This window comes from Phaseolus vulgaris, chromosome 7, assembly GCF_000499845.2.
Source record: "Phaseolus vulgaris cultivar G19833 chromosome 7, P. vulgaris v2.0, whole genome shotgun sequence".
In the NCBI taxonomy this organism is placed as follows: domain Eukaryota; kingdom Viridiplantae; phylum Streptophyta; class Magnoliopsida; order Fabales; family Fabaceae; genus Phaseolus; species Phaseolus vulgaris.
Window position 1 is genome coordinate 3,053,436 of NC_023753.2, and position 20,367 is coordinate 3,073,802.

Here is a 20,367-nt window from a genome sequence, read left to right on the forward strand (position 1 = left end):
TATGTATCTTTGTAAAGGTAATTAAATATTTTAGATTTATAAGATTGTTAAATTATTCTTTTAGATTTATATTATTTGGGGTTAGTTATTATAATATTTATGTTTATTTTTTAAAGTATATTTTGATCAAAATAAATTACTTGTTTTATTAGTGAGGCAGTTAGAATGTTTGGGCCAGATGCAGCCCAGCCCACAAAGAGTCCACACAAGAAAACGATTCATGACGCCCTTGATACTAAAGAGCCCACAGTCCCTGCATTCAGGGAATAGTTTCGTTTCAGAGGAGAAAGATCTTCACCCACCATTTTGCTCAGTAAGGTTTTCTCCACAATTTGTTTCAGCTGCTTCATTTATTTTTTCAATTTTATTTTTTTTCTTCTTTTTTTCATTTCTTTTCCACCCAAACTCTGTTGACTAACTCCACATACTTTTTCCCTGGCTGATTTATTTTGCTTCTGTCAGATTCGACTTTGTTTGTTTTGGTTCTTGCAGTAGAAAGAATCTGTTAATCAAGAGATTTTTGTCTTTGTTTTTCTTGCAACTTTTCGATTTGGACAGCAGAACTACGATTTCTTAAACCCACTATGAAAATTAACCCTTATTTTTTTATTTATTTCAAATTGCATCTGAGAAGTAGCGCAATCTGCATCTGTTATTTTTATTTTTAATTATTAAAGTTAAGAATCTGTTCTTTTGTTATGGTTAGTATTATCATGCTGAATACGGTGTTGTTTTTTCCAGTTATCGCTATGTATAAAACATGGTTTATGTGTGTTTTTTTGGCCCAATTATGGAGTTTGTTAGGTTTGATTAGTGTGGGTTTTTTATATTTTTTTTGTTTTGTTTTCATTGCAGGAGCAAGAGGCTGGTTTGGTGTTTCTTTTGTTTCACTTTTTATGAATACCTGAATTTGGAAGGGTTTTAGGGTTTTGCAACATGCTAGGTTCATTACCTATATTGCCTCTCCCTGCCCCTCCTGCTGATGGAAATCTAGGTCCTCTCCCTGAGTCTCAAGTATCCGAGGAGAGGACTTATAATGAGGAGCAGAACAAATCAAATTCAGCTTCTGTTCCAGTGCCCGCAACAGTTGCAACCCACACAAGAACTATTGGAATTATACATCCTCCTCCAGATATTAGGACCATTGTTGATAAAACGTCCCAGTTTGTGGCTAAAAATGGTCCAGAATTTGAAAAGAGGATTATTGCAAATAACACGGGCAATGTCAAGTTCAATTTTCTTAACTCATCAGATCCCTATCATGCATATTATCAACATCGGTTGGCTGAATTTCGTGCTCAGAATCAATCATCAGGGCAGCAAACTCCTTCCCAGTCCACTGACTCGGGTGTTCCTGAGTCAGCTCCAACTGCCCCTGTCCCGGATAGTAATGGCATAGCAGCAGTAGAAAAGTTCGATGTTTCTGCCCAGTTTAAACCTGTTAGGAAAGTACTTGAACCCCCTGAAGCAGAACAGTATACTGTTCGGCTTCCTGAAGGAATTACAGGTGAAGAGCTGGATATTATAAAGCTTACAGCACAATTTGTGGCTCGAAATGGGAAATCTTTTTTGACAGGGTTGACAAGTAGGGAAGTTAATAATCCCCAGTTCCACTTTTTGAAACCTACCCACAGCATGTTTACGTTTTTTACTTCTCTTGCGGATGCATATTCGAAGGTTTTGATGCCACCAAAGGGATTGACAGAGAAGCTGACGAAGAGTGTGTCTGATATGACTACTGTCCTTGAAAGGTGTGTGAATAGGCTGGAATGGGAGCGCTCGCAAGAGCAAGCTAGGCAAAAGGCTGAGGATGAGATAGAACAGGAAAGAATACAAATGGCTATGATTGATTGGCATGATTTTGTGGTGGTTGAAACAATAGATTTTGTTGATGAGGAGGATGAAGAATTACCACCTCCAATGACTATTGAGGTGGTTATCAGGAGAAGCAAGGCGTCAGCCACGGAAGATGATACTGTTGAGCCCGAAAAGGAGGTTGAAATGGAAATGGACGAGGAAGAGGCTCTGCTTGTTGAAGAGGGCATGAGAGCTGCTAGTTTGGAAGACTCAGATGATGGGAAGCAAAATGAAGTTAGAGTTACTGAAGACCCTGAACCACCAATGAGAATTGTTAAGAACTGGAAGAGACCCGAGGAGAGGATTCCTGCTGAAAGAGATTCAGCTAAGTTCGTTGTTTCTCCTATCACCGGTGAGCTAATTCCTATTAGCGAAATGTCAGAACATATGCGAATTTCTCTCATTGATCCCAAGTACAAAGAACAAAAAGAAAGGATGTTTGCCAAAATTCGAGAGACAACTTTGGCTGCGGATGATGAAATTTCAAGAAACATAGTTGGTCTTGCCCGGACCCGTCCTGATATTTTTGGTACCACAGAAGAAGAGGTCTCCAATGCTGTCAAGGCAGAGATTGAGAAGATAAATGATGAGCAACCTAAGCAGGTTATATGGGATGGTCACACAGGTAGTATTGGGCGTACTGCAAACCAAGCCATGTCACAGAATATTGGAAACGAGGACCAAAATGATACATCTAATAATGAGGCCAAGAACCTTCTTGGTCCTGCTGCACCTCCTCCAAGACCTGGTATGCCTTCAGTTCGTCCACTCCCGCCACCACCTGGATTGGCTTTAAATCTTCCACGTGGTCCAGTCCAATATTCTGTTCCTCATAGTGGTGGCCTTCCAATTCCTCCACCCAGGCCACTTTCGATGATGCCATCTGTTCGGCCTGCTCCTCCTCCTCCAATGCAGATGAATTCTGGACAGCAGTCAGTTATGGGTGGTCAACCGCACCCAATGCCTCCAATGCATATGAATAACCAAGGATTTCAAATACCTCCACCACCAGGATCCCAGTTCACTCCTGTTCCAGTTCCTCGACCTTATGTTCCTCTTCCTGTTCCACAATCAGTTATGCCTATGATGCACCCACCACCTTTGCCTCAGGGAGTGCCACCACCGCCGCCGCCAGAAGAGGCTCCTCCCCCACTCCCAGAAGAACCAGAACCAAAGAGGCAGAAACTTGATGATTATGCTCTGATCCCTGAAGATCAATTTCTGGCTCAACATCCTGTATGGATCGACCTAGTTAACAATTATTATTGTTTTAAATGTTTATATAGAACTATGTTTAGCGTCAGTGCTATTCTATATATCCTAACTGGCTGTCTGTTTTACTGATTGTAGGGACCTGTTCGTATCAGTGTATCTGTTCCTAATGTTGATGAAGGAAGTCTCAAGGGACAAGTTCTGGAAATTACAGTGCAATCTTTGTCTGAAACCGTTGGTAGTTTGAAAGAAAAAATTGCAGGGGAGATTCAGCTCCCTGCTAATAAGCAGAAATTGAGCGGAAAACCTGGCTTTCTCAAGGATAACATGTCACTTGCCCATTACAATCTTGGTGGAGGGGAAACACTTACCCTCACCTTAAGAGAGCGGGGTGGTAGAAAGAGATGAGCATGTCGCTTGCATGTCCAATGAAGAAGGTTGTTGTAATCTTTGCCTTATTGTAAGGCATATGGACTCTTATAGTATTGATAGACTACATGACGTAATTTCATGAATTATATGTTGAATACATTAGATTTATTGTATTTTGAGACATCTTGCAGTATTTACTGCTTTCTTGAAGACTGATGTTAATTCTGGAATACAGATTTTGGCACCTTGGCGCTTCTCTCTTGAGGGAATGGGAAGTAGTGGAGTTCCTTTATCTAATGCTCTATTCAAATTACTTTCATCACTGATTATTGCTTTCTTTTTTGTATTTGAAGTAGTGGAGCTTCTTTGCTGTCAGGGAGGGATTATTTACATGTTAACATTTTTTGTTTGTTTTTTCATTTTCAGTATTGCAATAATCAACGTGAAGTGATGATTTAGGGTTTTCTTTTTTCCTAGGGTTTAGGTTTATGTCATATATTGGATATTTTCTCGTACAAGGACACTGTTGGACATTTGGTTAGAAAGGCGTTGGTTGCTGAATGCTTATGTACTTTAGCTGGGGGTATCCTGTTTGGGTTTTAGTCACGAGGTTGTTTTATTTTGTTGTTGTTTATGTCCTTAACCTAGATTATTTCTGGCAGTGGTTGGGATGGTTGTTTTTTTGATTTGGCTGTTTTGTCACAACAGAAATTCTACTTGGACTTGTGGGAAGGCTGTGCAGCTTAGCCTGATGTGTTTTTGAATGAGATGATGCGCAGGTAGAATGGTCAACAATCTTTTCTGTGCTGTTATAATCCTTATGTTGTGATCTTTCACTTTTTTATCTTTTTAGTTTTGTGCTGATGGCAGTTTCTGCCTGCCAATTTATTGCAGAATGAACCAGGTTTGGTATTTTAAAGAAGGCACCGATTCTCATGTTCATCTTTTTTGGGGATATGTTAGGAAACTTTCTGTTTAAGTTAACTTGTCGATCTCACAAGATTTTCTGGTCATCCTTAATTTGTGCATTTGTTTCTTCCCCTACCTCCCCATTGGCCTGAATATTACGTTTTTTTTTCCTGTGTGTGAGAGATTGTTAGTATACCTCATTGGAGCCTATGTTTGACTGTCGACAGACTCACAAGTTGGAGACTGTCAAGCTTGCTTGCAAGAAGCTTTCGGAGAACGACACTGATGTATTAAGATATTGGATTTGACTTCTGTTTCTATTTAAACTATGGAAATTGTGGTCTTACAAGAACCTAATGATGCCCCTTTTCTGTAGCCTTACCAGATCCCATCTAATATAAGATATAGGTCATTGTTGATATTTAGGCGCAGAATAAAGTTTCATTTGCCATACATAAAATGACCATTGTTGATATAATTGGTAGACATTAGTTTTTATTAGATAATTGCTGTCTCTTGAAAAAGTTAAGGCCCTTTAAAGATCAGAGAGACGTAAGATTAGTCGTCCAAACATTTTCAACCCTTTATGGCAATCTCTATATAATATAATGAATAATACAGTCTACCAGAGTTGGGGTGTGAGAACAAACTGCCCTCACAGACGGTTTTGTTTTATGCTGGGGATTTGAATCCCACCAGTTGGGGGCGAGAAAGATGATGGTTTGATTTTTCCGAACCATTGTTAGACTTAAAATGATGGTTTGATCTGGTAAAGATTGTTTGATTTAGTTTACCTTTTACACTTGCATGATGTTTGTAAATTGTTTACAAACTTGTTTTTGGCAAACTCAGGAGAATTGACATATATGTTGTGTGGAATTATATAGCTAGCGATGGTCAAGAAGAGTTCGTTTTTCATGATTTACTTTTTTAAATCTTAATAATATTAAAGGAAAAAAGGTGTAAGTGTAAAATATACAATCATGATTAAGTAGAATAAAAATTATATTAACATTCATATATTTTCCATCGAACGATTATTTAATATTTATTGTATGCATAGTTAAATAGTATTTATATTATATAATTCTGAGAATATAATTTTTTATTTTGGGGGAAAACACTTAAGAATTTGTTGGTATGGATTAAAATTAAATCTCTTCATAAATAAAATAATTTGTATATTTTAAAACAAGTTATTTAAGATGCAAATTTTAGTGTCATGAGTAGAAATATTTATTAGGTTGAATAATTTGATGACTTAAATAAATTAAGTTAAAATTTCTTAATAATTGGATTAAATTTAACGTAGTTCAAAGTGAAACAATCATTTACGTTTGGCAATAAGTTACATAGGTTGAACTTTAAATCCTATTTAAACGAAATTATTATATTTTTTTTGTTAATTTAACTGTTTTTTATGTTTTTAATTTTGATTATTAACTTGCACTTCTAATTTTTTTTGTTTAGTTTTATTTACAATAATATATTCTTTTTTTTTAAAAAGTGTATTTTAAAAATGACACAAAAAGTAAAAGTAGAAAAATTAAAACCTTATCTAATTCGAGTTTTTTTTATTGGTTTGCATAATAAATTTGTCCAAATTTCGTATAATTGAATACACACTTTTAATTCAGACTTGCTATGTTTCGAATTTCATTTTATTATTAATATTATTATATATAACTATTAAAATGAGCTTAGTAGGATGATGTGGTTCGAAAACTTATAAAATCTTAAACTAACAAAAGAAAATTGTAATCTAAATTAGATTATTTTAAAATTCGGTCACTCGTTTAATAATACAACAATTTCTATTTTAAAATAAATGAAAATACTATAATAAAACTATTGAAAATAATACTTTATTATATAACACACATGCGCGCACATATATATATATATATATTAATTTATATATCAAACAATTATATTTAAAGTTAAAACTAATTTCATTAATATGATTTAAATTTTAAAATACATATATATTTTTTCTAATTTTTTTTATACCTCCACTAATATACTCCCACTTTGTATTTTTTCAAGCCAATATTGATGTCCAGAAGGTCAGGTTTCATAACATTGTAAGTATGTTGGATTTCATTAGTTCCTATATGCTTCTGTATATCCTCATGTATCATCCCTTCTAAATCCCATTATAGACTCATATTTATTTATCTAACCCTAATAAAGTTATAAATAGTATTTTATTTCTAAATAAAGTTGTAAATGACATTTTATAATTTTTTAGTTTTAAATTTAATTAAATACTCGACATTAATTTAAAAAGTACATATTGTGCAAATACACGAGATTTATTTTAAAAACTGTTTCCATATTTAAATAAAGAGTTACCTTAAAATACAGGTACGAATAAATAATTGATATCAATAATTACTTGTATGATGTTTTACTAAAAACATTTTTATTATATTTGAAAAAATAATTAATATTAATTTAAACATATTTTAATGTGATTTTTGTAAGAATTTTAATAAAAGAGCATGAGTAATTTTTCTGAAGAAGTTAAAAGAAAATGAAAAGGCTGCATGGGGGTGCATTGTTTTTACTAGCAGAATGGTATGTTATAATCTTATTTTTACCATTGTTCATCGGGTTTCCTTCACTATGAAATCTATGTTTTATTATAACTCTTTTCATGTGATAGCTCATTATTTTGTTGAGTGTAAAACCTTCTTAAGTTGTGTACATTTTCCTTTATTTCCAGCACTAGCTACCTTGTGGTAACTCAGTTTATTTATATCTGCTTCAGATTAGGATATCATATTTTGATCTGGTTACTTCATGAAGCCATAAACCAAGTGTATTCTCATGGAGGAGGGTTGGTTGGGTTTCATTTTTAGAGAAGGAACATTGTCTTGCATTCTTAACTTTGGAGCTAATCTTCCTAAACTCTACTATTAATATGGAGAATGAATCTCAGGTTGTATTTTAATTAGCTCTTGCAGCCTTTAAAAATGGACTTTGAGTCTCATATACATTCACAGGCTTTTGCCAATTAGGTTGTTCAACTTTCTCTTTGTTTTAGTTTTAGTTATATAACACCTAGTTTTTCATGTCAAATGGGAAGAAATTAATCTATCTTTCACATTTATAACACAAATGATTTGATTTCTCTTATGAAACTGATTTTAAAGACACAAGTATTCTTCATTCAGAACAGTCAGATAGCAGAAGACTAGAGAGAAAGGTCAAATGTGAGTTGTTATATTTTCCCCAAGTCCCACATCAAATGGTTTCTAAGAAATTTCTTCTGCTTACATTATAAGATGAAGGAAGGTCACCTGTTGGAAATCACGGAGTCGTGTGTTAAGCACAAAGCGAACTATTCTTTCGCCTTTTACTAAAGAATACCGTGTGCTTGTCACTCTAAGCGACATACGCCAATTTTTTAAAGAGATTTCTAAGGAAATCTCTGCAATTGTAGTTTCAAATTATTTCCTCTGTTAGGTATTTTGGACAGCTTCAGTAAACCTAGTAATTTTTTTTGGAATTCTGTTTGATGTATTGTCCAATTGTTTTCATAAATTTTGAAGTATTAAATCATTTACACAGGTCTTAAATTATAATCATTATTAGATTGTAGAAACTAATTATTGTAATAGTAAAAGGTTGGAATGAAAACTGATCCAAGTAAGGTATTATGTGGTTTTTATTATTTTAATTTAGGTTACATTCTCATTTGTTTGTAAACTTTTTAGTTGAAAAATTAATTTGATTGCATTGTTTTATATATGTAAATTAAGTCTCTTATTAATGTTAAAGAAGTTCAAAAATTAAGTCTATTAATATATTCAAGAAGTTCAAAAATGAAGTCTATTATTATATTCAAGAAGTTAAAAAATTAATATGATATTCAGAAAGTAGATAAATAATCTTTAAAAAAAACACACATATATAAAAAAATAAAAATAAAACAAACGCACAGGAAGAGTGGTTGTGGGCAGTTGCAGAAGAAAGTGAAGCCAAAATTTTCTCCAGAAAGTTGCAATGGATATAATCTCTCAGTTACAAGAACAGGTTAATTTGATTGCACATTTAGCTTTCAATACGATTGGGACATTGCAAAGGGATGCCCCTCCTAATCGGCTGTCGCCAAATTATCCAGAACCACCTGCACATCCTACAGAGGAGGGCACAAATTTTTCAGAACAGCCAAAGCTCATGAGTTCTACTTTAGTGAAGGCTGCCAAGCAGGTACGTACCATTAGTCGAATTGGAATCATACGTAGTTGTTAATGTTGTCAAAATCGTCATTTGCTCGCCTAATGGAGGGATCCATCCTTCTCGTATTCAGAAGCTAGGGTTTCACAACCCATTTGTTAGCTAAATTACAACCCGACCCAAAAACAAAACCCGACCCTTTTGTTCTGCCAGGGTTCCCTACGTTTCGAAATCGGAACGAAGGAAAGTTTCAGCCTTCGGAGCACTGACGCAGCTCTCATGCCGCTAGCTTCGGCTTTGTCGGCATCGCACGACCACCGTCACCGTGCTGTTCTGCTTACTCTGTTTTTCCTTCAAATTTTATAGAGAACAGGAACTATTTTTAGTTGGGTTGGATCTTGCTAAAAGACTGTTATTTTTATCATTTATATTATATAATTTTTCCTTTACTCTCTAAATCAGAGTTATTATTTTTTATCCCCTTTCTAATCCTCTTAGGCATCCTCGAGTTTGACAACATTCATGCCTCATCAAACACAACACAAACACTAAACCAGTGGACACTAGACAGATATATAATTTTAATTTTTGTATTCAAAGTCATGGGTATAGCTAGTGTATGGAATTGTATTAGAGTTAAATGTGTTAAATATGTTTAGAAATTCTCTAAGTATCTTCAAATATGGAAATGTAATATTAATATTTTAAAGAATACTGCTCAAATTGTAATGGATTGTCATTGCTTAATATGTGTTGAACATATGACATTCACATTTTAGGAAACAAATTGTTCATTTGCCTTTTATTTAGTGCAAATATGGCTTGCAGCTGAAAATTTACTTTGTTCTTTAAAATCCCACTCTGTACCATTAGAATCAATACTTCTATGTTTATATTGTCATAGAGGAAGAATGAAAAAGCATTTTGCTGCCGTGATCATTCCATTCCCAAGCTAATATTGACATTCAAAGAAAAGTAGAATTTTGTTGCTTTTGGAAGTACTTCATTTTCAAAATTTATTTTAGATGTGCTTATTTTAAATTTTGATTCTTCAAGGCCATGTTTAGCATTATTGAAATTTTCCCTGGTTTTTATCTTTAAATTATTATTTATCAGTTTTACACTTTAATTAATTTCACACTCAGGAGTAATTTCAAGTTATACTTCCTGAACACAATTGTTCGATCAAATTATGAGATCTTCTTTGGTCGGGAGCTAATGGATTAACTAGAGGTCACCTTGTTAGTTGGAAGATTTGCTAGATTAAAAGAGAAGGTTTGGATATTGGAAAGTTGATATCCTAAAATGTTGCTTTAACAGCGAAGTGGCTTTAGCCTTTTCTTTTGCAGACTAACTCTTTATGGTATGAAGTTGTCCAGGGTAAATGTGGTTTTGTGTTCTGAGGGATGGAATGAAAATTCTGTGGTCAAAACAATGAGATAATTGGTAGCCCCTATAAATTTGTATTCAAGGACATGCTTTTTTCATATCTTTTGTTTCCCCTTGGTAATTGATGAAGGTTCCTTTCCATATTAAAATTTGGGAGAACCCTTGGATTGGGTGTGAGAATGCATTTCCTGGACACTTCATATGTCTAATTTGCACGTAATGCTCCTGTAATTTAGTTTTATTCTTCATCTGATTCTGTTTTTATGAAATTCATTCTAATGGAAATTCCCTGAATTACAGTCCCTTTTGCCTTTTTTGAATTACATGTCTTGAAAATACTGACCAGAGGGTTTGGTTTGGTCTCTTGACACATTTTATCTTGTAAATCTTGCTTTCATTTTATCCTTATCTATCTCCGAAGTCCAAAAAATGGTTCATTCGTTTTTGCCAAGTCGATTTGGAAATTGGTTGTTCCTGCAAAGGTTAAATCTTTTGTTTGAACTGATGTTCCAAACTGGATTAGTGCCAGTGATTTAATTCAAATTTGAAGACCTCTAACTGCATTGTCTGCTAACTATCGCATGTTCTGCAGATTGAGTTTTGAAAAAATTTCCTCAGTTGTTTTTGAACTTCTCAGCAACCCTTTGGTGTTTCTGGTGAACATTGGGTTTTTCCAAAGGGGCTCCAAAAATTCCCGTTTTAATTTTAGAGGTTTAGACGCTGATAGAGATGTTAAAATTACAAGGCTTTGGAGTTCACATTTTGTGGTTGTTTGGTGTACATGGTTGGAAAGATATGCACATTTTTCTTTTGTCAAACGATGCCTCTGGAGTTCATTTGAGATCATACATAGTTCACGTAGTTTCTTGGTAGTGTCCTGCTAATGGTTTTTCTAGGGGTGTCTTAGGTTACATAGATATTGGTATATTGAGTTACATGTATCATGTTCTTAGTTTTTTGGATTTTTCCTTTTATTCTTGATTTAGGTGATGAATTTCTTTGTCCCCGTGCATTGAATCTCTCTTTAAGAAATTTCATTAACAAAAGAAAAAAAAGTCCCCAACATATGTTAATTTTCTGAAATATTACACGGATCATATTCTAAGACTGGGATGGCTGCATAAGGTGTTCCAATTGTCTTTTTTTATTTTTATTTTAGAGGATAACATGCATAATGCTTGCTTAGAAATTGTAAACATTGGATATATACATAGAACCAATTTAATCAATTGGACTAGGGCTTATATTTTTCTTATTATGTGATGCTGAACTTCATTATTTATGGAGTCTTTGAGTCTTCGGTTTTCATTATTAGATCACTCGTAATTGGTCCATTGAAATATATGGTTTTTTCTGTAGTTTGATGCATTGGTTGCAGCTCTTCCAATATCCGAGTCAGGTGAAGAGGCACAGCTTAAGAGGATAAGAGAATTACAAGTATGTAACTCACTTTTGTATCTGATTGATTGGTGAACTAAGTAGTCTAATTGTTAAAAACATTGTTTATGCTTTTACATTGTTTATGCATTTTGCCTTCCAGGCTGAAAATGATGCAATAGGCCAAGAACTTCAAAAGCAGTTGGAAGCTGCAGGTGTGTCCAATTCTCTCTTAATCTCTGTATAACACGTGAAAGTGTAAATTCCTGTAATAGCCAAAATGAGTTTTAATTTAGATTCATGGAAAAAGGTGCCCTGGGGCACAACTTTCATATATGCAAAAGTAGTTTGTTCATGCAATATGAAGCATTTTATGAGCTGTACAGCTGTAGTTGTTCGGTGGAGGCTGCCATGCATCTGTATTGTTCCACGGAATATGCAATATTGAAATAGCAAACAACATGTGCTTTGGACTTTAGGATGTTTTGAGAAGGTATTAGTCTATCTAACACTTTGTGTTCTTGATGTCAGAGAAGGAATTGAATCAGGTTCAAGAACTGTTTAGCCAAGCATCAGATAATTGTTTGAACTTGAAGAAACCAGATGACAATTAGCAACTTGTGTTCCTGACAATATCAGAGTGATGAATTTGGCCACAAGTATCTCAACTTGACACAGAGCAGGCACTGCTGCAGGATGATTTTCCTTTTCTCCATGAAATCTTGGATAACTGAAATAGTCTGTATATTTTTTTTTTATGTTTAACTTTTGCATGTTTAGCTTAATTCATACAAGTTGAGTTGCTGTAATTATATTCCTTCAAAGGAGAAATGAAGAGTGTTTACTATCTTTATTCATTTCAGTTTCTGGAAAGTACACATTTTAGTCCTTTTTTTCTTTCTAATAATTATAGTTTAATGTTTTTTAAGTAAATATTGACAATAATAATGTGTCACTTATTAAATCAATTTTATTAAAATAATTTCACTCTCTTAATAAATATATTTTTTATGTTGTAAATATAAATATTAATTGATATTGTATTTAGAACTGAAAATAAAAAATATTAGTGCACTTAATCTTTGTTAAAAAAAAAAAATCCAATTATTTTTGGACTTTAGTGTATTTCGAATAACTTGCTACAACTACACTAAGTCTCACATGCACAGTAAGAGAGCTATTGCATAAATTTAATCTTAATCATCAAGGGATTGTGAAGAAATATTCTCTTGTTATATTAAAATTGAATATCCATGGATTTCATATAAATTAAAAAGTAACTTATGACGGAATAGATTTTCATGCTAAGTGATTAATCAATGTCATTCTCCTTCTAAACCCTTCAATAACTAGCAAGGGACTAGAAATTTGATAATACAATGTACAGTAGAGGAACAACGAAAAACAATATTTCACATTCTTTTTCCTTTTATGAAAGGGAATGGATGCATTGTATCCCAGGGCAGATTAAGTAAATGCTTAAATAAAAGTGACCTAATCTGTAAAATATTTGTTAGGAAGTTTGATGAAGCTGTTTTGTCCAGTCAAAATGATCCCACTCTTTGGAAAAGCTTGCAACTGCTTGCTTTTGTACCTCCACGGCCTCGTAGCGTCGTCGCCTATACATGTCCTCTTCTGCCAAATGTAGCATGCCTCTTACCACATTCAACCCAAGGCTGCTATTAAACTGTTTCTCATCATCAATAACATGGACAAAACCCTTGTTTAAACCAAATTCAACGTGGAAATATGGAAAGTGCTTCGGAATTGAATTACGCAATCCCTTTTCACTTGTATCAATAAGTTTCTTTGCATTGTGCTGACTCCACTCATCTTCAGCTTCATCAATAGCCTGTCATGAACCCAATTTAAAGAGTTTAAATGTTTAAAATGTGGGTATTTGAAACTAAACAAATATTAAATGTAGTAATAATAATGGATAGAAAAAAAGCAACCATCAACATAAGAGCACAATATACATTGGATCTTTACACAATCTTAGTAGTATGCTTTTAATCATATGGGGCCTAAAGGATTAATAGTTCATTTCCCTGATGCATAAATGAAAAGCATTGATTCCGAAGAGAGAAGTTAGTAATCAGTGCTACAAAAGAAAATAATGTTTGGCAACTCACCTTTTTAAAGTACAAAGGAGCCTCTTTGGCAATATCTTGCGGTAAAGGAATGCACTCAACCATACAGTGCCGTCGTTGCTGTGCCAATCCCATCACAGTCTCAAGAAACACTACCTCCTTTTCTTGCTTAGCAAACATCATAATTAGGCACTTCTTGAAGTTTCGAATTTCTGTCCACACATTATCGTCCACAGTTCTTGTAGCTGATTCATGCTGTAAGATAAAAGGAAAAGACAGTAACAAGGTTAAAATTCCATGAAAATAAAAAATAACTAAGTTGCTTACGGCACAAGATCAGCAGGCTCAAAAACTAATACAACTCAATGTTACTTAGAATTCATGCAATAATACTAATCTACTAAATTACTATCCCAATTTCAAGAAAACAGTATCAAATACACTTAAATTCTCATTACTATCATCTATCTGAATATTCTCCGGGATCTGCATAATTTATCTAGTAATGGTACTAGTCAATGTCATAATGGAAGGATCTTCAGATGTCAAATCCCAAGTCAAATAGCATCTTTATGCATAAGAAAAAAACCAACTAAGGAACTTAACCACTCATAATGCAGGGATTGTCCTAAATAAACAATAACTTGTATTGGTTTCAATTCTGGAAAAAACAAAGTAGCAGAAATTAAAGTCACCTGAATCGGTAAAATGCAGCAATGACCAGGAACCATGGGTTGCCACTGTGGCAACATAAGATATGTGAAATTTGCGATTGAAACCACAAGATGCATAGGTCGATTTGGATTTTCTAAACAAAAGAGGCAGCGTTCTTGCTGAGTCAAGAACCGATTAGTCTTTTTTAGGATCTTGCTGTCATCACCTACTTGCTTCTTTCTACTCTTTCTGCTTGGACCATCCTCAAAATCATATTCATCATCGGCCTGAGTGGAAATACTAAACTTCTTGTTCTGCATTATGTTGCGAGCAAGATGCATATCAGCATCATCCTCTCCTTTCTTCTGCCGAGCAGCAAGCATCTTTTGCATACCATACCTTGAAAATAAAAATCGCTGTTAAAAACATGAGAAATAACAAAATATCATAAGGATAAATAAAGCTTTAGAGACCAATAATAATAGTGAATCACATCAAACATGCTTACAAACATAAAAAGAATAAAGAGATGCAAACTAGAAATAAATAACAAGAGAAGCCCAGTTTTTTTGTAACATATGAAATTTCATATTGGGCACAATGTTTTCACATTAGAAATGAATAAATCATGTGTGGGATAAAGGAGGAGAACACAAAAACAAATACACAGAATTCCAAGACAGCAAAATACCTGCTAGAACTGCCATCTGTTCTTGGTCTAACTGAATGATCTCGATTTTCCTGTTTTGTGTTCATAACTTTTACTTCTTGCTGCCCACCAAACAAAAAAAAAAAACTGAATGAAATCGAGATAATCAAGAAACTAGAAGGATATGTTTCTGTAAGCAAAAATACAATATGTTGAATACTATCTATTTCCTTATTTTTAACTAAATAAATACTATTTGTTTACTTGTATATATAACAGCTGTGTAATTAATAATTACTAGAGAAGGATTTTCAGACTGTAATTACTATATTTAATCCCTATAAACCAAGGGATTTTTACGGTGCATTGATCATTAAAACTTAACATTGAGTGCCAACCTCTCAAGAATTTCAGAATGAATTTCATTAGAATCAACTATTATCATCAAACCAAATAACTAGGCTAATGTCACCTCCTCCCAAGGCAAAAGGAAAAGAAACATAATGCATTATGTACTCGTACATAACTAGAAGCTTTTCAACTCCTCACCAGCTTCAAGGTTCAGTTCTCACATACACGAAAGAGAAGAAGTCCACAAAATACAAAATGTCCAATTTCAGGCAAGTGGCAGCAAGATTGACAGAAGAATTTTAATAACAAGCAAATACTGATGGAAAGCAAATTTGATAACATAGCAGAGACCAGAAAAGCCATGAAGGCAATTATAATTCAAGATAAACTTTTCAAGGAACCAGAACAGAGAAAAGTTTGTCCTAATTCTGGAGTAAGGACCATAATCACAAACATTGAAACCATTATCTGAAAAAACAGTTTGTTCTGGCCATTTCTACTTTATGTAATATGGTAAGAAGGAATAAACTAATAGCACTACTCCCAAATCCAATACTGAACAGGCACATGAAATGATCGAAGATGGAAAAAAACACAATACGCTGGTCTAAACTGCAAAAACAATAAGATCCAACCACTCTAGAAAAGACACCTTATCCTCTTATTCATGTCTTACCATAAGTTTTTCAGCTTCTTCATGCTTTCCCTTCAAACGAAGTTGCATAGCCTTAGCTGCCAACTGGTTTGCACTCATCTCATTCTTGACTTCTGCACTTCTTTCCCCTGGAGTGTTTGCTTCTAACGAAACTTTTTCCAAAACAGAGCCATCAGAATTATTAGTCATCTTGCTACCAAAATCATGCATAAAGCTTCCATCATTAGAAAACTTATTTAGGCTAGATACTGCGGCAGAGATTACCCCAGCACCCTCAGCTTCCATGTGCTGGTGGCTCTTTCGCTTTCCCCAAGACAAAGAACCTTGAACTTTAGGTATTCTCATTTCATGGTGGCGAACAGAAACATCCTTTAAGTACTCCTGCTAGCATTTCATTAGCCAGTTTCAGTGAAGTGGAACAGAATATATTTCAGAATTCCAGAAAAACCAGTTGAATTGAAGGAAAAGAAAGAAATGTAAAATAGTTCTTTATGTCATCAAAGTTACCCTTGTAGAAGACCTTCGACCGTGCTTATCAGAATCTGGTGAATTTTCTTCAGTTATTCCTTTTTGTCTATTTTTTATAGCACGTAGATGTGCTCGAGCAGGAGCAGCTGCATTAGATGCAACAGATGCAGTCAACTCACCAAGAGAACCCCACCTTTCTTGCACAACCTGCACATATCCATACAAATAAATGGCAAATTTTTACAGGATGACAAAGATGTTCTTTTATATAGGAACAAGCAATGTCCGAAAAGCAAGGCAAAATAACCTCATTAAAGTTCCGTCCTTCTCGAGCTGCTTGTTCTTGTGCACGCTTTAAGGCTTTAAGTTTCCAACTTGCTCCTCCATCCCCAACAAGGGAAGAAGATAGAAGTTGGTCAGCACCAACTTTAGATCCATCCTTTTCTTCCGGGTAACCAGTTCCACTATCCTTAAAATATGGATTCAGTTCCTTAGGATTTACCTTTGGCTGAAAAAGAAAGCAAACAACTATGTCCCTTTATCACCTTAGATTGGCTGAGAATGAAAGATGAAGACAGGCTGCAAACTATATGAAAATATTTAATACAGACCACAAATGGACAGGCACTTCAACTAATGGAATGTCATCAGGAAAATTGAAACATTGTTCCCCAATCCAGCACTTTTATGTCAAACAAAATCCATGTATCGATAATGAAATAAACACATGGATATAAAATAATTCTCCTGCAGAAGAAGGCCAAATGATCAAACCATTTTATCTTCAAAAGGCATTAGCTCACCATATAACTGCCTTATACATTTTTTTAGTTTTGGAAAAAATCTTATCATTTTTCACATTTACCTTTTATTTTATCTCTTAATATGGTGAGTGATAGCAATATAAGGGGAAAAGGAGATTCTCTTTGCTTTGATTTATTCCTTGGTTTTATTTCTAGTTATTTTATCCTTCCCTCCATATTTATCCATTCATATCTTGTAAGAAATAGCAGAAAATGACACCAACTTATATCAGTTAAAGAGAAAATTCAAACAAAAAGCAACAAAAAAATTTAGTAAGCATAAAATGCTGTGTCCTCCCTTGAGGACAGAAAAAGAACATAAATATAGAACCCAACAGGAGAGATACATATGTTAACAGCCAAGAGGGAAAGATATTTAACAGAGACATACCTCCTCAACAGGAACCTCCTCTGACAAATTCTCCTCTGTTTCCACGACTGCAGGCTTCTTACTTTCAGCCCTGAGCATCCAATCCAGTCCCATTTCCTTTCTCGCAATTTCCATCTCACTGGGAGAATCATCCCTTTTCTTTTTTGCTTTACTCCTTCTCTTATTTTCATCTTTATCACTCTCACTTTCACTTGAGTAAAGAGAAGAGTCTTCATCAGACGAATACCACTTCTTCTTCCTAGATCCTTTCTTGATCTTAACAAGCCCGTCATCATCAGAACTATCCCTAGAGCTCTTCCCTTTCTTCTTTTTCTTTTCCCTCCTCCTATCTGATTTTTTCCTCTCTTTCGAGGCAGAATCCAAGTCCCCGTCCACCTAGTATACACACTATCAGACACAGGAAATAGGAACAACAACCATAACACTCACACTAAGATAAAACTAAAGTAGACCTACTCACCTGGTCCCGGGAAATGAATTTCACACCTGAAAACATTTTCTAGATTCCTAGACTGTACCAATACCTGCATAATAATAAAAATACAATGAACAACATGCAGAAAAAGGGGTTTTATTTGAAAGGTTCTTCTTCTTCAACGCAGTAGATGCAATATGCGACGGCAGGGCATGGTGATGGAAATAATACAAAAAATGTAGAAATTAATAGCAAATGAACAAATAAAAAAATAGTTGAACGAAGAAATTAAGAAGTGCAGGGAATGCATAAATTGAACAGGAAGATTGGAAATTGAGAGAAAATTTCACCAGATAATATCGTAAAATTGAATTTGGAAGAAAAAAAAAGAGTAAGGAAGAGAGCAAACTTACCCTAACAACCAATAAAGGTACCGGCGCCGGCGTGTTCTCAGGCAACACAGATGAGACGAAAGCCAAGCCACCAGCGATGGTGCCGTTTTCTTCAGACGCCGCCGTTTTGAGTTTTCACTCCTGATTTTGGTTGAAGCTATTAACGTCCTTTTGATTATTTATTTCTTTTTTGTTAACACCAGCGAAGCAAGTATATGTGCAGATTACAATTAGAATTAAACAAAACAATAAAAACAGAGGGAATGAAAGAAAAAAAGGAGTTGAAAATTTGTTGAAAAAAATCGAAAAAATAATAAATATACTTTATATAAAAAGTGTAAATATTAATATCATTTGTTTATTTATTAATAAAAAAATATTTTATTATTCTGTTTTAAATATTTCTTCTCCTTCTTATTATTATTATTATTATAAAACCAAACTATAATAAAATCAAAGGCAAAAAAATTGATTAAAGAGTCACTTTTATGAAGTGTTCATGATGCAAAATATCAATTAATTACAACATAATTGATGTTTAATAAATTAATTTTTTTAATGAAGACAATTTTCTAATTAAAATATAAATTTTAAAAAAAATTAACATTAAATTAGGAATTATATTATTATTAAATTATAATATTTAAAGACTGATTTCTAGGTTTTTAATATATCTAACGATTAAATTATTATTTTCGACAACGTTTCTTTAGAATAAAATTGGTCGATTACTCAGTGTTATTTATATTTACAGCTTTTCTGGTTGTTGATTTTTCCCTACTTAAAAAAATAATAAAATTGTCAATTTCCTCCATCGAATAATGAATCAATTTTATTTTATTTTTTTACTAATATTATTTTTACAAATTATTTTTAAGTTTCTTTTAAATTAGTAATTTAAAATTAAGTGATAGACCTCCACTGTTAGCCTGTTTATTAGTTAATTAAAAAACTGTCTAGATATTACTCTAAAATAAATACTATAAAACTAAAAAAATCAAATATAACATATCGAATAATAGTGTAAAAATAGTATTAGATTAAGTGTTCAGTTATAACATTATTGTTATTTTTTTGTGGTTATTGACATCCTCTTTTTATATGAATAAGTTTAGTATTTTTTTATATGTTAGGAAAAAATGTAATAAAAATATAGAAAAATAATATGATGAAAATCTATTTTTGTATCAACTAAACTTGTGATGAAAGTGCTAAATATATTACAAGAACGGTCACTTCAATTTTTCAAGATGGAATTAAGTTCTTAGTCTTGTTAATTTTAAAATAAAAGTGATAGTCATTAAAAAATTATCAATTTATTATCTCAATCAAGAAAACTATTATTTGATTTGAATATTTAAAATAATAATATATTGCAATTCAAAGTAATTTATAGTATTAATATGTACTATTATAATAATTAAAAATTATGACAATGCATATCCAAATTAATAATATATACATGTAATTCATATTAAATGATGGACCTGCACTGGGCCGGGCCATACACGTGGGCCTCAGAGTAGTATCGGATGGACTGTTTCTTCCTGCACCTCCATAGGTTCTTCTGCCACCCCCATACACAACATGAAAAATACCTTTTTAACCTTCTTGTGCCACCCCCATAAAATAGCTTATGAATTATGTAATCCATGCATGCATTAAAAAGAGACTTCCGGATTATGTAATCCGGAAGCTGAAAAAGACTTCTGGATTACATAATTCGAAAACTAATCATGCATCTGAAAAAAGATTTCCAGATTATGTAATTCAGAAGTTAATTATAAATTTAAAAAAAGACTTTCGAATTATGTAATTCAGAATATTACAGAGGGATATTTTTTGAAATATGAAAATGTATGGAGGTGGAAGAAGAATATATGAAAGTGCAGGAAGAAACAACCTATCGGATGTTGCGAAGCGCGTATGGGTTATTCTTCAAACTACTACTATTTGCACTCTCTTTTATACTAAATTATATTTTTACAATAGTTACCAAAACATTTCAGATGTGGAGAACAAACCCTAAATCCTTGTACAACGTTTGTCAGTTATTGGTGTTAGGTTTCATAAACTAGATTCAAAATGACTCTAATACTATATTACAAAATGAACTTTTAAATCTAACTCAACTTTATAAAATCGACTTATAAAGTAAGATTTACAACCAGTTATATATAATGAAATGTCTTTGA

General features: G+C 33.3%; 3 protein-coding genes and 1 non-coding gene across 14 annotated transcripts; 3 read left to right on the forward strand and 1 right to left on the reverse strand.

Moving 5' to 3' along the window:
• Nucleotides 1-234: 234 nt before the first annotated feature.
• LOC137827860 (probable splicing factor 3A subunit 1) lies at nucleotides 235-4,702 on the forward strand. Of its 11 annotated transcripts, none has more exons than XR_011083785.1 (6): nucleotides 238-313; nucleotides 856-3,093; nucleotides 3,208-3,506; nucleotides 3,677-4,051; nucleotides 4,150-4,220; nucleotides 4,336-4,702. XR_011083785.1 is itself a non-coding variant. In XM_068634213.1 (3 exons), the coding sequence occupies exons 2-3, from the start codon at nucleotides 937-939 to the stop codon at nucleotides 3,475-3,477; spliced, it is 2,427 nt and encodes an 808-aa protein (XP_068490314.1). In that variant the 5' UTR covers nucleotides 235-313; nucleotides 856-936; the 3' UTR covers nucleotides 3,478-3,738. The 11 variants fall into 11 exon arrangements, 2 of the variants coding, with proteins under 2 accessions (XP_068490314.1, XP_068490315.1); XR_011083787.1 differs by having other exon boundaries at nucleotides 252-318; XR_011083784.1 differs by having other exon boundaries at nucleotides 3,677-4,220.
• Nucleotides 4,703-7,671: 2,969 nt separating this feature from the next.
• LOC137830768 (U5 spliceosomal RNA) lies at nucleotides 7,672-7,786 on the forward strand. Its single transcript, XR_011084259.1, has one exon. It is a non-coding gene; the product is annotated as a U5 spliceosomal RNA (small nuclear RNA).
• Nucleotides 7,787-8,186: 400 nt separating this feature from the next.
• Nucleotides 8,187-12,174, forward strand: LOC137827741 (mediator of RNA polymerase II transcription subunit 21). The gene is made up of 4 exons (XM_068634032.1): nucleotides 8,187-8,568; nucleotides 11,284-11,361; nucleotides 11,465-11,516; nucleotides 11,833-12,174. Exons 1-4 carry the CDS (start codon nucleotides 8,362-8,364, stop codon nucleotides 11,913-11,915), a joined length of 420 nt encoding a protein of 139 aa, XP_068490133.1. The 5' UTR covers nucleotides 8,187-8,361; the 3' UTR covers nucleotides 11,916-12,174.
• A 423-nt stretch (nucleotides 12,175-12,597) lies between these two features.
• Nucleotides 12,598-18,414, reverse strand: LOC137827742 (uncharacterized). The gene is made up of 10 exons (XM_068634033.1): nucleotides 18,194-18,414; nucleotides 17,826-17,889; nucleotides 17,366-17,740; nucleotides 16,479-16,679; nucleotides 16,211-16,378; nucleotides 15,725-16,084; nucleotides 14,740-14,819; nucleotides 14,090-14,447; nucleotides 13,437-13,649; nucleotides 12,598-13,153 (listed from the first exon to the last, which is right to left on the reverse strand). The coding sequence occupies exons 2-10, from the start codon at nucleotides 17,859-17,861 to the stop codon at nucleotides 12,815-12,817; spliced, it is 2,130 nt and encodes a 709-aa protein (XP_068490134.1). The 5' UTR covers nucleotides 17,862-17,889; nucleotides 18,194-18,414; the 3' UTR covers nucleotides 12,598-12,814.
• Between the last annotated feature and the right edge of the window lie 1,953 nt (nucleotides 18,415-20,367).

Coding starts and splice junctions, on each gene's coding strand:
- LOC137827860 (XM_068634213.1), top strand. CDS start 937: ATGCTAGGTTCATTACCTATATTGCCTCTCCCTGCCCCTCCTGCTGAT. Junction 3,094..3,207: donor AATTTCTGGCTCAACATCCT/GTATGGATCGAC, acceptor TACTGATTGTAG/GGACCTGTTCGTATCAGTGT.
- LOC137827741 (XM_068634032.1), top strand. CDS start 8,362: ATGGATATAATCTCTCAGTTACAAGAACAGGTTAATTTGATTGCACAT. Junction 8,569..11,283: donor TAGTGAAGGCTGCCAAGCAG/GTACGTACCATT, acceptor TTTTTTCTGTAG/TTTGATGCATTGGTTGCAGC. Junction 11,517..11,832: donor AAAGCAGTTGGAAGCTGCAG/GTGTGTCCAATT, acceptor TCTTGATGTCAG/AGAAGGAATTGAATCAGGTT.
- LOC137827742 (XM_068634033.1), bottom strand. CDS start 17,861: ATGTTTTCAGGTGTGAAATTCATTTCCCGGGACCAG. Junction 16,085..16,210: donor GTCGAAGGTCTTCTACAAGG/GTAACTTTGATG, acceptor AAATGCTAGCAG/GAGTACTTAAAGGATGTTTC. Junction 13,154..13,436: donor CTCCTTTGTACTTTAAAAAG/GTGAGTTGCCAA, acceptor GGTTCATGACAG/GCTATTGATGAAGCTGAAGA.